The following is a 16,245-nucleotide window of genomic DNA, read 5'->3' as shown; positions in this document are numbered from 1 at the left end:
GCACGAGTTTGTCTTATCATCCCCCCTCACTCCTCGCATACTTTGGGGGTTTCCATCATAGGTTTCCGGTAGCCAGGCGTATACAAGCAGCGGGGCAGAATCGAATCGAACCGAACGCCTCCCTCGGAAGTCAGTTGTTTAATTAGCACCTTCTTATCCTATCATAGACTAACCGAGTTGACGATAGCTGGGCCAGGAAACCCATGCTCCATGTACAAAATGGCATAACTACCTACCTACCTACTTCAGTCACCCTTGCTCATAGATGAATAGAATTCGTTATAGCATGCATGCAAGTTAGCAGGTTTAGATGTTCGGCCAGACTACATACCTAGTAAGCAATTAAATTAGTAGTGCATGTCACATGTACATAAGAGTGACATGGAGGCTATTCAGACTTGATATTAGTGACTACGCTCTTACTTAAAGAAACTTACCACAAGCATTCGACGACGTACGACAAGATATATAACAGCTATTACCTATATGGAATCCGATCGATCTATTAATCTAGGAACCTATTTGCTCCGGCAGAATAGAGGGATGCTTTAGGTAAGTTAGATAGGCATGCAACTTCCGCCACCCGCGCATTTATTCACACGCACACATCCAACAAAAACCATGACTACAAGTCAAAGGGAGACCAATTAAAATCTAGGCGGCCCGCGTGGGCTTGGCTTGGCTTTGGAGACTGTTTAAACAAGATCGAGATCTTTGAGTTTCTTTATTTCTATTCTGAGGTATCTTTCATCCCGCTCGCCTTTGTCTGGGCGATGGCCGTTCCGTCATGCGGCTTGGTCCAACCGAAGCGCCAGCCTAGCATCCATTGTATCAATTGTATCCGGAAAGGAATCTGTCCGCATGCGCATGCATTCATGAATGAAGATTAGGTAGGAAAGGGGTAAAAGAAAAGAAATTTAATACGATGGCTGCGACCTTCCCTTCAGACATGCCCACCACCCGTCTATGGTGCTGCATGCGCTCTGCTGCGTGGTGCCACATTGCAGCGGCGCATGGTGCTTCGCAAATCCAGCCGTGCCCTAACTGCAACGGCGCCAATAAACATAAACCCCCCAATTTACCTCTACAGCCTGGCCCCTTCGCAGTCGAACGATAGAAAAAGCGTAGTAGTGTAAACAACAGCCCAGAAATTAAGTATTAGATATTGAGTTTTTCTTCGTGGAATTCGTTTATCTTCTTCTTTGCTTGTAATCAAATGTCGCCGTCTTCAGCCCTTGATCTCATATATGTAGAACAAGTCATGATCATGATGACGGGCGTCTCGAAGAAGTTTCCGGGTTATGCCGATGGAGTTGGAGTTGGAGTTGGAGTTCGTTACGCAAGCTTCTCGCTGCGTGGTCGCTACTGTTGGTGTTGGTGGGGGGAGGCGAGGGGAGAAAAAAAAGCGCCCAACGTCATTATATCCGTGACCCCCAAAGATGCCAATGTCAGGTGCCAAATCCGCAAAGTAGCACAAAGTAGTACAAAGAGCAGTGATGAATGAACCCAGTTTGCTCGTTCTCGACAGGTCTTCTCCAATCCCGGTTGTGTACCTATCCATTGGTTCCAGAATAGTGATGGGAAGCAAGCAAGAAGGACGTATTAAGTGATATAATATAACTGTCGCAACATAACATAGAGGTTCTCGAAAGTGATAAAGAGGGGAGATGGGGGAGAAAGTAGGGGCAAATCACGAGATGGCAATGCCCTCTAGATCTCGCATCAGCACCGCCATCTGTGCACGCTTCGCAGCCTCTGCTACTAGGTTCAGGTTCTGAATGAAAGCATCCGTGCTAGGCGCTTTCTGAACTGGCGGCGGAGGTGGTGCAAAGCCTTGTGTCATTGTAGCTGTCATAGTCGTTGTTGTGGATGATAGTTGACGCTGGGCCATAGTGGGAGAAGTGATGGAGGCGTTCATATTGTTGGTGTGCGTAGAGTGGTTTGTTCGTGGTTTGTTCGTGGAGGGATGCGCACAACGAGTATGCGCTCTCTAGTCTCACGTGGGCCTTTTTATCCTAAGGTAGGTATCCTAAGGTAGGTCCTGTGGTAGCAAAAGCACGAGATGGTGCGATGTCGTACGACAGGTGCAGTTTTACTGCTGGTGTACAGAAGCAGTTATATGACAACACCAACAGAGGCGTGAGATTTTGTACGTCTTGCTTCCAAAGTTGAGAGCAGGCGTGTTTTGAGGATGTGAAGATAAAAGAGGACGAGAGGTTTTCATGGGCTAACAGCAGGCTGGCGGTAAAGGCTTTTAAAAGCAAATCTGACTATAAGCCAAGTTGTCGATCAGGATGTAACGCAAGAATTGATTTGGGCTGGGCGGTGACGAAATTTGGGTAAAGGGTGTGAAGAGGGCGAAGAGTATATCGTGTCGTAATATGTACCTACTCTTTTTTCACGAGGAGGAAGGAGGAAAGTGGGTTGAGTTGGAGAAAAGTCTGATGATTCTTTCCTATTTTCGATGGGATAGTCAGGTCTTGCTTCAATGAGAGTAAAATAAAATAAAAATATGGTCGAGGGAAGTAACGTGGGGATATATGTATCTTGGAAGTATTCAAGTATTCAAGTATTGAGGTATTAAGGTATTAAAGTATTAAAGTATTAAGGTATCGTGATCAGTTGTTTTTTTAGTTTCCCTTTGTTTGTTCCAAGGCTGTCTGATAACAATCTAAAGTGGAGGAGGGCCTTTTTACTGTATTGACCCCCAATTCCGAGTTCAATACATAACGCACATTCAAGACGGGACCAGGGTTGCCAGGGGGTTTCAACCGGCCCTTAATTTTTCAAGTACACAGCGGCTGCAAGTGCATGCAGATTGTCGAATGGGCTGGATCTGGATGAACAGTTCAGAATTATGGATATCGAGCCATTTAATATATATAGTAGTAACCGAAAGGTTATTTGAGAGGTTCAGGAGGGGACTGCATATAGGGTCCGGTGCAGCAAGTCAGGCGAGATCCGAACGAAATACGTTGTATCGTACGGTATTGTACATCTGTATGTATGTATGTATACCTAACCTTGCCTCTTTACCTTGTTTATATTCTGATACGGTGATACGGTGATACGGTGATATGGCGATATGGCGACATGGCAGTAGGTATGGATTCGTAACGACGGCCGTCCGGAACAATATCTACCTTTATCGCAGCATCGCACCAGTTAAGTTAGGCGTGGCTATATGTATCTATTTGCGCCAATCGGAGATTAACGACATGGCCGAGGATAACCTATTTGGGTAAGTATTTAATAGTTAGTTGCCGAATCTTCCAAGTATTCGGTCAAGTACTTGACCCCTCAGCAAGGGAAAACAAAGAACATATTGATCACCTCACTTACCTAGGTAGATATAGGAAAGGCAATTAGCCAATAACCAGTTTTCACTTCAGCTGCTGTCGCAACTATTCGTCCCGGCTTACATGCATATAGGAGGCAATTTACCCTATAAGCTGTAGGTACATTGCCCAGATATAAGTCATTTAGACACATGCAAACTTCCAAGACTTATATTCAGCTTCATTCGGCGTACCAAACTATTAACAGCATCTATTAACAGCATCCTGCAGGGACGCAGGGAAGGTGAGCAGATCTCGTCAGGTGTCGTAGCAATGAGTACCACGCAGCTAGGGAGGTCCCAAATGTGACTTTGGCAATGGAACATCACGTTCAGCTTCCTAAGCTTCTTAAGCTTCGATCCTCCTTACTGATCTCTGATCTCATTAGTGAGAATCTACATCATAGTACATTTAAAAGTAGATTTAGCAGCGGAAAATTAGTCGATCTCGTCGACCATGCCCAGAAACAGTATGTCCATCCTCCGCTTGAATCCGTATGAATCCGTAATAATGTAGTCTATGATTCAAACGAGCAGGTAGATCCTGTCTATCGAGAATATAACCGCCATTTTCAATTACTCTAGACTTTCTAGCGTCATCGGTAGTATGTTGTGAACGGATGAACGGCTCGCGCACCGACGAGCGCAAGTGAAGCGATCAAATTTGAAGTTATTTAAAATTGCAGTGGTCTAGTCCGTTACTATCGCATCCCCCACCACCATGCCGAGATATCTTTCCACCGGAGGACGAAGAAGTTGGGTTCCTCCATTATTCCAGCTCTTCCAATTGCGGATGAGCTTCGAAACTCGTGAGTCATTATATCTGACCACCAAGAAACATCAAGATAGCAATCGGCATTTAGCAACATCAGCCAACAGCTCTTCAGATAGGATGATATGGGCTGAGTTGATGCCCGACTCTGCAAGTCGGAAGCACATCTATCCTACCTAGACTTTCGGTATATTATAATTACTGCCATTGATGCCATTGGTACCCCCACGGATGAGGTAAAATAGAATTCCACCCCGCAATGCGCCCCGGACTTTTGGATGTCTAACATTGTCGGAATTAGCTTGTGATCGGCGCTCTCCTGCTTTCGCGCGAATCCTCCTGCACCAATCTTGTACATCTTAGATTCGTAGGTACCTAATATCGATAGCGCTAAGGATGTTGGTCTGAGCGATAAATTTTATCTCCAAGTTTTGGTATGTTTACCTAGGTAGGTAATGATGTTGTCTTTAACACCTCATTTAATTTCGGCATTAAATAAGGTACCATAGTACCTACTACATACGTCAAAGCATCGTACAAGCATCAATTGTATATACCTCGGAATACCCATTCAAGCACGATGAGGACCCTACAAAATATCTGCATAACCCCACATAATCCACATAGCGCCCGAGACTAGCAGAATCTAGCGAGTCTAGGTTTAGGACACGCGAATTCGTCGGAAACTCGCTGACTCGCCAACTCGCCAACTCGCCAACTCGCTAAATCCTCGGCCTACGAAGTACCTAACCTAGGTCCTGTCCATGTCTCTACACGTGCTTATCAAGATCTAATCGATAAGATATGAGATTGCCAAGCTATGACTTCTTTGCGGGTCCAAATGATGGAGTTTTACTGAATGCGACTAGAAACACTGCGCGAAGTCGCAGGCCAACTTATTCAAAGCTCATCTCTTATGAGCGCTTACGAGCAAGACGACTGACACACGCCACAGTCCCTTCGACATGTCTTCGAAAACTAACGGTGTTATTAGTCCAAAGCCCTATGGCGCAACGGGCTGGTTAACCATACCAGCTCCCTTAGCTCGACTCTTCAAGAGATTTCCCCTCTTAACATATCCTCCTAACGAGCTTCCTCTTCGTTCACCTAGAGCTAGAGATGTAGCGACTCTATATGTCTTTATATCGGACCAAGATGCCCTGAATGGCTTACCTAGCTTTAATCCATCTTGCCTCAAATGGCAAGTATGTTACAAATATATCGTCTAAGCTCCAAGTTTCTATACCTAATAGTCGATACAGACCTTTCTCAAGCTGGCCGGGGTCGATTTCCAAGTAATACCTTCAAACAATCACGCTTCACCAACAGGCGCATTGCCGTTCCTGGTTCCTTCGTCGAATCCCAATAGCTTCGCCGCACCTTTGCCGATACCATCCAGCAAACTAGAACAATATGCAGCTGAAAGTGGCACACACAAGACCTCCGAAGTCTCAAGCCTGAAGCTTGAAGCCTATGAATCACTGCTCGATCACCGAATACGTAACGCATGGCTCTACTCCTTATATTTATCCCGCCCAAACTCAGCCCTACTTTCGCATCTCTACGTCACACCGGTTTCCGCATCGCAGATCGTGAAAGCGACAATCCTATACCAATTGCGCCATGCGGCAGAGGCTCAGATATTAAGATCTATAGGTACGCTAACTATGGATTCGAAAAAGCTATATGATGGGGCGAGGGAGGCTTTCGAGGCCTTATCAACGATACTAGGCCCAGGGGATTGGTTCTTTGAAGCACCAGAGCCAAGTCTATTTGACTCTACAGTGTTCAGTTATACCCACCTTTTACTCGACCAGGGACTAGCATGGGAAGATCGGAGGCTTACTGAAATCGTAAGCGAGTTCCCAAATCTAGTCGAACACCGCAACAGAATATTACAGAAATGTTGGGGCCAGGGCTTGGGTTAAAACAGCAAAAAGTGTTATTTAAGGACACACGATCATGTGGATTCTACAGTTTTATAACGAACTAATAGACGTTGTGCAGGTGCACGTACGAATTCACGAGATATGAAGATAGACAATATACCCCCTCTAAGTCTTGGCAGTACATATTAGACACCATGAACACAAATACCTATGACATGAATGAAGACCTGGCTAAGATAATCAAAACAAAGAGCTTGTAGCTGTATCATTATCATCGCCTTAAATAAGTTCGGGCTTCTTTATACAACGACTTTTCTCTTTTTTGCTTCTCGGTTTCAGGTTAAAAAAGAAATGCCTTGAGGTCGCCCCTTTACCTTTGAATGTCAAACCACCCCCTTAGGGAGAAGTACGTTTAATAGACGCGTATATCAGGTACCTAGGTAGAGAGTTAATTAATAGCTTGATGTAAAGTAGTTAATAGACTATGTGGTAAGCCTGTATGTTCTAGTTATGCATCTATTTCACGTGTTGAACTATATACCCACGTAAGCCAGCTGGACGTAGATTACTATACTAATTTGTAAGACATACGTAAAGGGGTTAGAAACTATAGACATTGTGTCCCATCTAACTATCTGGCGATCAAGGTATAGCTAGCAAATCGTAACATGGTACATACCTAGGTATCTGGCTTTCTAGGCCTCACGCCTTCAATTTGACTGGGATTCTGAACCGTGACCTTGGGACTCCGGCTTAGTTAGAAGCGGTTATATTTATTATCTCTCCCCTAAGCTACCATGTAAATTCGTAAATGCTTAGGCACTGATAGCCTAAAGTAGCAAACTTGCGCTCGAACTTCTCGTTACTCCCTAGTTAACGAAAAACATCCACCCACTTACAGTTATAAAACATGATTGAAGCACACCTCTTCCTTCTGGTTATACATTCATTGTCTCAAGATGGTCCAACTTAGAGCTTATATCATCGATTCAAGAGGAGAAACCAACCCTACGGTTTCAAACTTCCGTAGTCTCGTCTAGAACCAAGGGTTCCACCTTCGTACGTTATGCAGTTTCTCGGCACCGCTGGCGCATACGCTGAGCCAGTCGTTCTTACTTACCTGCTGCCACTCGACATTGTCCTCTTGTCCCAGACATCGGTAACAGTTCCAACCGTACGCCTCGGCATACAAGTCGAGTAATTCCTCTTTGTCGAGGTTTTCCCACCCATCTAGGCTGAGCACCACGCTCTCCTCGCAGGAGACAACCTCGAATATGGACGGGCCTGTTTGGCGAGAGCAGATTACGCAACACGCTCTTCTCGGCTTTGTCGCCGGAGGCAACGGAAGAAGGGATTGCTTATGCAGGTATTGGGACTCGGGAGTTAGACTTCCTAACTTAATCTCGTTGGATGCATCGTAATGCTTTAGACGGTGTTGCTGGACAGCAACTCGTTTAGCCATTTGTATGTCCAGCACGAAGTGCTTGACGAGGGCCAGCCTCTGAATCCTGGGGAATGGCGGCCACCGATGCTCAGCTATTAACTCCATCTTCTTATCCAAAGTCTACTCGACGATAAGCAGAGGTTTCGGAGAGAGAGACTGGGCAAGGTGGAAATAGAGGTCGCATACCATCTCTGCTTGTAGCCTACGCATCATTATCTCTTCCCGAAGCAGTGCGTCAAGTGTCTTCCTCCAGTTGAATATGATATCGAGGCCATCATTTTCCACTTTCAGATCAGCGATGTCGGTGTCATTGACAATATAGCCCCCTGTCATACCCTTCTTTAAGATGCCCTCGCCTAATCTGAGATGCGCGACTGGATTTTCGAAGCTATATTGATTCCACAAGGCATGGATTTCCCTTTTGTTCAGTGAACTCGAAAGGCTAGCTCCTGAAGTCTGAAATCGAACGCGACTAGATTCAAAGCCGCCCTCACTTGTATGGTTGGAGAGCTTATAATCGATCTGACATCGCGGCCCCGAGTACAGCGTAATAGTTAGCTTAGGGACCCAATACCTCAAGAAATGGCGTTCGATGCGGCGCATCTGTCTTCTTGCTGTATGCCGCAAGGTCGTCCATTGATATGCAGGGTCCTGGTCATAATCGTCTACCAGAACGTCTAAGATCCGCTCGATCAACTCCAGGGGAAGCCTTCCCCAGAGATCTGCTTCTGGGATCATGCTGGGCGATCCGATTCCGAGGACGAATCAACTAGGTTAGTTCATACTGATTACCCAAATCCCCAGAAAACCCCTAGTCGGGGGAATACAGCGATGATATATACCATAAGACGACTGGTACATTATGCCCGCCATTATAGGTTCGAAGTCACAAGCCGGCGTGCCTATTGGTCATGTATCATATGGAAAGCCTTACAAGCATGTCGGTATTTACCCAGAGGCGAGGATCGACAAGGCCTCCAGATAGAAATCAAACATACTACATCCATCTGCCGCCTCCCTGAATACCTGGCGTTGAAATATTGGGCATGATGGTGTAAGAAGACACGATCTAATCCCTAGGTTACATTAATGACAACGGAGTCGGGACTTAGAGCAATGCTGGACCGGTAATATGAAATTCCACTGAGCCAATGAGTCAATATCCAGTGGTCGTACTGCTTCTGGCCACCCGGTAGATCGGCCCGTTTGCATTGCTATATCCCCCAAATAAAGGAGGTGCTCAGCTTATTCGTCCCTAAACCCACATATAATAGTCCCGAGAAATTTCGTCCAGAGATCCTTTTCCCCTGTAGATGCAACTAATCCTACCCGATCGTTAGAAATGCTTCCATCTTAGCGGCTGCCTCGGTTCGCTTCAGGGACCATGAGACCAAGGGATCCAATGATCGGGGATTAGATCGAACGTCCCACGTTTGGATTTTGATGTCATTGTCGGGTCAGATCGCGAGGCAAATGGGCGAATTCGCACCGGCAAGTAAGACATACGGGATGCTAAATCAGATTAAATAGTCTGCAGACCCTATCTACATGGCTTCTAGTACAGCTCGTTCACTCTCATGCATCCTCATAGTTTGAGACCATTATATATTATTAACGTGGATGATCATGTGGCTCGGGTTATCTTCAAGCTCCTGAGATATCAAGAACTTTATCAGTGAGTTATAATAATAATAAGCCACTGGATGACAAGACTGAAGCAGCCTATCACATGCGTAACCCGGACTCTCTGGTCCTCTGCAAAATATTGCAGGAAATCCCACTTTCCCACGAAAGGTTTCCTATGCTTGGTATACGGTAAATATCATTCATAACCATTGATGCGCGTTTTCGCGTCTTAACTAGTTTAATCTGGCATAAATCATCATAAGTGTTGTTTGTCGTTTATCTGAACCTCGGGGAGTCGTAGAATCGTAATATACACCTCGTACCTGTTGCCTGTCTATGTTGTTCTGTTGCATGTTGCATCTTGGGAAATGCTCGAGTCCCCTTTCTCGAGTGAACTCCTCTCCGTACGCCAAATCCATGCAGGATAGGTTCTTTTCATGAATTAGAATTTAGTCCCGATTCCTTTTTTTTCTTATCTCAATCCAGCCATCGCAACGTTGTGCATGGACTTCATGTCGTAGTCAATTTCGTTCCGGCCTTCTTGGGGGGCTTCCCGAGGCGGTCTGACACTACCCGTCTGTGAGTTGGCCCTCGGTCTTCGAGAGCTTAAACTGGAATTCGAATATCTTCTATGTCTCCTCCCTTCCCTCTCGTATCTTGTCTCCCCAATTGTGCTTGCTGATTCTGAAGGTGGAACGACGCTTTCCGAGGCGCTGAATTGAGCTTCGTCACCGTCGAGTACCGACTGGGGAATCTTGGACATCCTATTACTCTCTGCTTGGTTTGCTCTATGACGCTTATACTCTTCCAGAGCCCTCCTCAGAATCTGACGCATGAAGGCCTTATTGACGTTCCTCCTAACTCTGTCGAAGTAACGCACCACATCACCAATAACCATGACTTGAGCATCGTGATCGACGTCGACAATATCGGCATAGTTGGCCCGGGAGTCTTCTTTCACGCGGAGCTTCCCGGGGCGCAACTCGATTCCCACGGGGGAATATGGCAGGCGTTGCCCTACACCGCCCTGGTCGAGGCCCGGGGTCGGATCACCGTTGCCGAAGACGTATCCTTGCTGGAAATGGTCAATGCCAGGCTTGGCGAACTCGTGTTTGCCTCCTATGGAAATAGGTCTGATTTGGTTCACGGTCAGTCAAATATTGATGAAACCGATCCCTCGTGAAGCTGACTCTCGCTTGCTTTCTTGTGTTTATGCGTAAACACTCAGAGTAGTTCAAAAAGGAGTTCATGGTGTCGGTGAAATTGAGAAAATGGGAGTAATGTCGATGAATTGGAGCGGTATGGTCGTTTACTTACATGCAAGCGCAATGATGAGGAAAGGTATCGCTATGGCGCAAAACGATGAAGCGAGTGTATCCGAGACATTTCCACTCCCACTCAAACTCCGGAGCGTCGGCCCAGAGAAATTCGAAGACCTAAAAAGTGCGAGATTTAGCACATTTTCCCTCTTTTCTAATTTTTACATTTTCGATAGATCAGAATAGACTCACGTCGCCGATTTGCAATTTGGACGCCGGTCCAATGTCGTATCCCTTAAGGGCTGCGGAATGAAATGTCAGCGATACACAATACAAATATTTTCACATATCCAACTGCACAGACTCGCACCAGGGAACAGTAAATCATAGATTTTTTTTCTTCCAATAACTACAAATCAGACTTACTCAACGGATGAGCATCAGGCCCGTCCCGCGGCACCTCGGACGCATCGTCCCCATAGCCTGAGTCACTTCTAATAGTAGCTTGATCGCGGGGTCCCATCTCTGACGAGAGAGAAGAGAAGCCAGAAGAAAGGGAAGAAAAGAGAGAAGGGGGCATTAAGAAGGAGGGCCGATTTCGTTCGGAGTTATATTTAGGGATTAGGGATTTCAAAGGGAGGAAAAGGAATAGTAATTAGAAGGGGGGGGTTCTTTTTTCTTCCTAGTAATGTTTAGCACGTGTTGACAGTGAATGAAACCCCTTATTATTTGTCGAATTGTCTAGGCGGTGATGCTGCCCAACTCCATCATCTCCACCAGATATGCATAGAGTATGCATTTCTCCTGTAGTTGTTAATGGCTACATCCACGATGAGGCTCCACCATCCTCCGATATCCTAGTCAAGCGATTCATATGGTCAGCCCAGATCACAAGGGGGACAACGGACGCCGGGGAATGAGGCGGCGAAGTGGATACTAGGGCCCTTCAGCTAGCCAGAGAAAATCGACCACATCGTCACCGCCATTTGGCTTCCGCCAACTCCAAACGATTCCTGAGATAAGGGCAATTTCATCAGCCATGCAATAGGTAGACGACCCTCTTTCCCTCCTCCATCCTCCCTCTTCCTTTCCCCCCTCCCCCTCACCCCCTCTTATTCCGCTTTAACTCTCGAACATTCCTCCTTGATCGGGTCTGGCGTGTCCGACAAGACACCTATGGACATGAAGAGAAATCTGGAAATCTGGAAATCTGGGCGCCCGGCCCGCTGCGGGGTGTTCGATTTACCTTCTCTGCTTCTGCACTTTACAATCCGCATGAAAACCCATTTCTTCGCCCACAACGGACGGTCCATGATGCGAAGCACGAACCCGCGATTGTGGTACACTGACGTCAAATCGAACCAACAATTGACGGCGCCACGAGAGCTTCGGGAGGTCGGAAGAGCCGATCGCAGGTGGTCCCTACATATGAGGTATGTATTCAGCCCCCCCCCCCCAGTCTCCCAACCCCCAGCGGAACTCTCCTTTGAACCCCGTGATGTCGGGTCCGGTGCGCGACGACGTGGACAGACACATCACGAAGACAAGTCCGTATAATGCGTGACCTGATCTGCCGCCCTTTGCGAGGCAAACTCTGTAGCTATACCGAATCGGTGCCTGCATGGTATCATTATTATTTGTGACAACTCCATTCGTCAAATGTCAAATGCAACCAAGTCTTGTGGGTAATTGTGTCAAAGGTATGTGTCCGGTCAAGGTGTACTTAGCGCATGCACTCATTGATGCAGACCCAGACCCATCAAGGAGGCAAGGTAGGTTAGATCTCTAAGTAATAGTAGGTAGTATACATTAGTACCTAGTCTATAAGTTGTTGATGCAGCAATATCGTACCACTTTTTCCAACTTTTAATAGTAGACCTTTTATCCTCTTTTCTTTTCTTGGTGCGTTAAACGGAACATCAACGCCAGTCGACATGGAATTACGCACATCCGTTGCTTTTTCGTATAGGATGATTGTTATTACGACAACACGAAAGGTGTAGATCAGGTAAAAAGTTGTATGAATAGAGTAATGATTGCTTACAGTGAAAAGTCTCAACACGAGAAATACTCTCATCTGCCCCCGTGCCCCTATGCCCCTATGTTCCACTATATCCTGCTATCGCCACCGCAGATATATGCATATTCAATTGGATAGTAACTTCATATACTTTTCCTGCCCTCTTTTCACTCTTTCACATTATTATAGAAGTGAATTACGAAACCCAGCTATCCCTATGTGCAGCCAGTTTAACCTCGTATTGACGGCCAGTTGGCTTCACTAGTGTATTATTCAACTGCTGCATATCAATGTTATGCTGGTGCCTTACGGGCTCGATTCACACAGAGCCGGAGAAGTATGCACTGCGGAACCGGAAGTTCAGAAGAGGGGAAAAGGACAAAATACCTCTCTTGGCTTTGCTCGAAAGTCTTTAAAATACGGTTAGCACTATTCGGCACGTGAGACTGGAGCTTCTACGGGTCGGTTCGCTCTGCATATTGCAGGATTTCGGTGTGGAGAGAATGCATAGGAATCATTTACGTCAGAAAATATTTCCCGATATTGCTACATTCGATCTGAGTAGCGAGGAGGCTAGTCCAGGTCCAAGGAAACCCAAAAGCAACCTACCCTTAGATCCCATTCTTGTAATATACTATAGTGCTCTCGTTATTAGTACCTATCAACTACCCCAGCCCCCGGTAGGATATGTCTATCAAAGACGTTCGACTAGTTCTATGCTAGGGGTAAAGTCATATAAACTACTATCTATGGTTCATATAGTTAAATCCCGATTGTCATCAAAGTCTATGTGCCTATGTTAGTACGAGCTGACACCCTCTATCTTTCAACCAGATGTGGTCTGTCACATTCTTTCCCATGTTCTAGTTCCATGGAAGCCTCCCAAGCCGAGTAAGGTTGATTGCTATCTATACTTGTAATCGTAACCTCATACACTTCGCGGTACGGAATCGGCTATGCCGTCGACACATTTTATCTTTCTACTACAACTGTAGCTTTTTACTATTTTTATCATGATGTTTTCTACTTCTACCCGGGCTCTCGGATTATCCCTACCTCGTCGTATCTTGTCATTGGTGATGAATACGAGCAAGTAGGGGGTCTCGAATAATTAATCGGAATCTACATTTTTCAGCGATGCTAAACAGGAAGCTATTTGATGACTCCGTTCCTCATTATACTACTTTGAACAGCCTGTACTAATCCGATGATGTTGGCAATCGCCGTATGATAGAGATCGGTGTTTCTAGGTTAGCCGTCGAGCGAATACAATGCACCTCTTGTCTCGCCCCGTTGGTTCACCTACGAACCCTGCGCCTAGAGGTTACCATATGTGAGTAAGAATGCTACAGCGGAATCTTGAAGCATGTATGATACGCATGAATGACTATAGAAAGCGCATGTCTCAATATAAATCTATAGCTTTCTCTTACTCTATTGATAGTACGGCACGCATGCTTAAGGGAGCTATCATAGGTACTTCATCTATAATCAGTACTAACAAGATACAATTTTACTCTTGGCAGCCGAGGACCGGGAGTTATATAGCCACTACGGTCTTGCCACATAGTGTAATTCAAAAACTTTCATATAACATTTTACCCACGCACCATGCTTCCTAAACGCCACTAGATTTCAAAGTACGCCACTCCTAGAGCGCAATGACCTACAAGGGGAGACTCTCATGTTTATAGCTCTTCTTTCCTTCCCCTTCGCCGTAGGCTGCTGTGACATGACCTTGCCCTCGGATTTTGTATTTGTAGATCATCAGGCCCTCCAAGCCTACGGGGCCTCGAGAGTGGATTTTATTTGTGCTAATGCCAACTTCAGTCCCGAAGCCGTACCTCATACCGTCAGCAAAGCGAGTTGAGGCATTCCAGTATACGCCTGCTGCATCTACGCTCGACATAAACTGCTCAGCGAGTTCAGAAGAGCTGGTTAATATTACGTCCGTATGTTTAGAGCCATGGATGTTGATATGGGTAATTGCTTCATGGATGTCTGCAACTGTCTTGACTGCAAGCGTAAGGCTGAGAAACTCAGTATCGTAGTCGGCACTCTGGGCATCCTCGAGCTTTGTAGAGAGATCGGATGGCAGCTTGCTAGAAAGTGCCGCTTTAGTTTTGGTATCGCAGCGTAAGACGACGTCTTTCGCAATTAGGGCCTCGGCTACTATGGGGAGAAGTGTGTCCAGAGAGGATTCCTGCACTAGCAATGTTTCCAAGCTGTTGCACGCGGCGGGATAGCTGGTCTTAGAATCAACGATTACACCTGCTGCCATCTTCGGATCTGCTGACTGCTCGAGAAAGATGGAGCATAAGCCATCGGCATGGCCGAGGACAGGGATCTTGGTGGATGACTTGATATATCGGACCAGTTCGTTGGAGCCCCGAGGAATTACAAGATCGATGTATTGGTCGAGATCTAGCAGCTGCGGTATTACATCTCTTGTAGTAACTAGCTGGATGGCACCATTAGGGACCTTGGTCTTGTCCAGAGCTGCAGAGATGGCTTTGGAAATGGCAACGAATGATTCTGTTGACTCTTTACCACCTTTTAAGATGGCGGCATTGCCTGATTTTACTGCAAGGGAAGCGATATTGGCAATAACCTCAGGCCGCGCCTCAAAGATGATTAGTAGAACACCAATGGGACAGGTGACTCTTGTCAACTCTAATCCATCATCAAGCTTAGTTCTTAAGGTAATCTTGCCGACTTTAGTATAATTAGTTTCATTCACATTGGGCTCAACTCTGCTGGTGACTCACCAGGGTCCCTGAGGCCTCGAACGTCGAGTATCCCTTTAAGCATGTCCTCCCATTTCCCTTTCTTACCGAGGTCTAACCTCGATACCAAACTTTGACTCAGCTGGCCATGCTCTGCTGCTGAGCGTGCAGCTTGGAGGTCACGAGCATTGGCAGCAAGTATACCATGCTTAGCCGCAGTCAAGCTATCGTAGATAGCTGTTAAGGCATCGTTTCTCGCCGACTCGGATAGTGTAGCGAGTATATGCGATGCTTCTTTCGCAGACTTGGCAGCTTCCGAAGGGGATGCATTTGTGAGAGACATTGCAACTAGGCACTTTAACTACCTAGGTAGGTACTGTTGGACAATGTGGAAAGTAGAATGTAGAATGTGCCTATGTGCTATGTGCATGTGTATGTGCTTGTATTGGAAGTTTCCATAGCATCGAGAAAACGATATGAGTGGCTGATACCTAGGTTAAGCGGTTAAGCAGTTACACAGGCTAAGGCAAGCCACAAAATGGGTCTCAGCCTCTAATTGGAGCTCTAACTCTGCCATATGTACCTAGGTACCTAACCTACATACTGTAAAACACATCCATTGTACTTTACGATTTTTATGCAATTCAATATCGTCATCCAATAACAATTACCATACCAACATCTGTAACCTAACACACATTACGGATAGTGATCTAACTTCCAAAAATCACTTTCATACCTTATAAGAGCCTCTCATAGACAGTTGGTCTTCAATTATCGGCCAGTTCAGCTCCCGGCAGCTTCCGGGGTATCTTTAAACATGTTCCTCTGTCGTAGATTTACCCAATTAAAAATAAATAATCTAACTCCGAGTCTCTGAGTCAAATACTAGGGTAGTCTTCGTCAACTACACTCCTTCCGAGGAGCTGTTCGTATCGCCGATATCTTCTATGGACGCGGATAAGTGTTGGTACCATTTTGATGCTAACATACATCCGAAATGGTGTGTCGAGGATTGCAACCTTGTTGACCTAGGCGATGGAGATCGCTCCTCTTGCCGGCTATGGTCTGGTGTATCGGAATCACTATCCGAACGGAATCACTGGCCCAAGTAGTCATCAGTCATGGTCTCGGTTTTGTCGGCTTTTCAACTTTTCAGATGCACTACAATT

The 16,245-nt window shown here is 46.0% G+C and overlaps 5 protein-coding genes across 5 annotated transcripts; 1 reads left to right on the top strand and 4 right to left on the bottom strand.

Moving 5' to 3' along the window:
• Positions 1-1,228: 1,228 nt before the first annotated feature.
• Positions 1,229-1,891, bottom strand: F4813DRAFT_389835 (uncharacterized protein; the record flags this gene model as incomplete). The annotated part of the gene is made up of 2 exons (XM_049246915.1): positions 1,229-1,553; positions 1,695-1,891. The coding sequence occupies 2 exons, from the start codon at positions 1,889-1,891 to the stop codon at positions 1,229-1,231; spliced, it is 522 nt and encodes a 173-aa protein (XP_049099215.1).
• Positions 1,892-4,408: 2,517 nt separating this feature from the next.
• On the top strand, positions 4,409-6,367 carry F4813DRAFT_360864 (uncharacterized protein). Its single transcript, XM_049243453.1, has 3 exons — positions 4,409-4,557; positions 4,619-5,314; positions 5,372-6,367. Exons 2-3 carry the CDS (start codon positions 5,075-5,077, stop codon positions 6,035-6,037), a joined length of 906 nt encoding a protein of 301 aa, XP_049099214.1. The 5' UTR covers positions 4,409-4,557; positions 4,619-5,074; the 3' UTR covers positions 6,038-6,367.
• A 391-nt stretch (positions 6,368-6,758) lies between these two features.
• Positions 6,759-8,519, bottom strand: F4813DRAFT_360862 (uncharacterized protein). The gene is made up of 2 exons (XM_049243452.1): positions 7,629-8,519; positions 6,759-7,562 (listed from the first exon to the last, which is right to left on the bottom strand). Exons 1-2 carry the CDS (start codon positions 8,178-8,180, stop codon positions 7,035-7,037), a joined length of 1,080 nt encoding a protein of 359 aa, XP_049099213.1. The 5' UTR covers positions 8,181-8,519; the 3' UTR covers positions 6,759-7,034.
• Positions 8,520-9,540: 1,021 nt separating this feature from the next.
• F4813DRAFT_389832 (uncharacterized protein) lies at positions 9,541-10,850 on the bottom strand (the record flags this gene model as incomplete). The annotated part of the gene is made up of 4 exons (XM_049246914.1): positions 9,541-10,201; positions 10,386-10,504; positions 10,580-10,629; positions 10,754-10,850. 4 exons carry the CDS (start codon positions 10,848-10,850, stop codon positions 9,541-9,543), a joined length of 927 nt encoding a protein of 308 aa, XP_049099212.1.
• Positions 10,851-13,764: 2,914 nt separating this feature from the next.
• Positions 13,765-15,520, bottom strand: F4813DRAFT_360852 (gamma-glutamyl phosphate reductase). The gene is made up of 2 exons (XM_049243451.1): positions 15,116-15,520; positions 13,765-15,062 (listed from the first exon to the last, which is right to left on the bottom strand). Exons 1-2 carry the CDS (start codon positions 15,414-15,416, stop codon positions 14,014-14,016), a joined length of 1,350 nt encoding a protein of 449 aa, XP_049099211.1. The 5' UTR covers positions 15,417-15,520; the 3' UTR covers positions 13,765-14,013.
• Positions 15,521-16,245: the final 725 nt, after the last annotated feature.

This window comes from Daldinia decipiens (assembly GCF_022478715.1).
Source record: "Daldinia decipiens strain CBS 113046 unplaced genomic scaffold F4813scaffold_18, whole genome shotgun sequence".
In the NCBI taxonomy this organism is placed as follows: domain Eukaryota; kingdom Fungi; phylum Ascomycota; class Sordariomycetes; order Xylariales; family Hypoxylaceae; genus Daldinia; species Daldinia decipiens.
The sequence above is the reverse complement of the archived record's forward strand: the minus strand, read 5'-3'. Positions and strand labels throughout refer to the sequence as shown.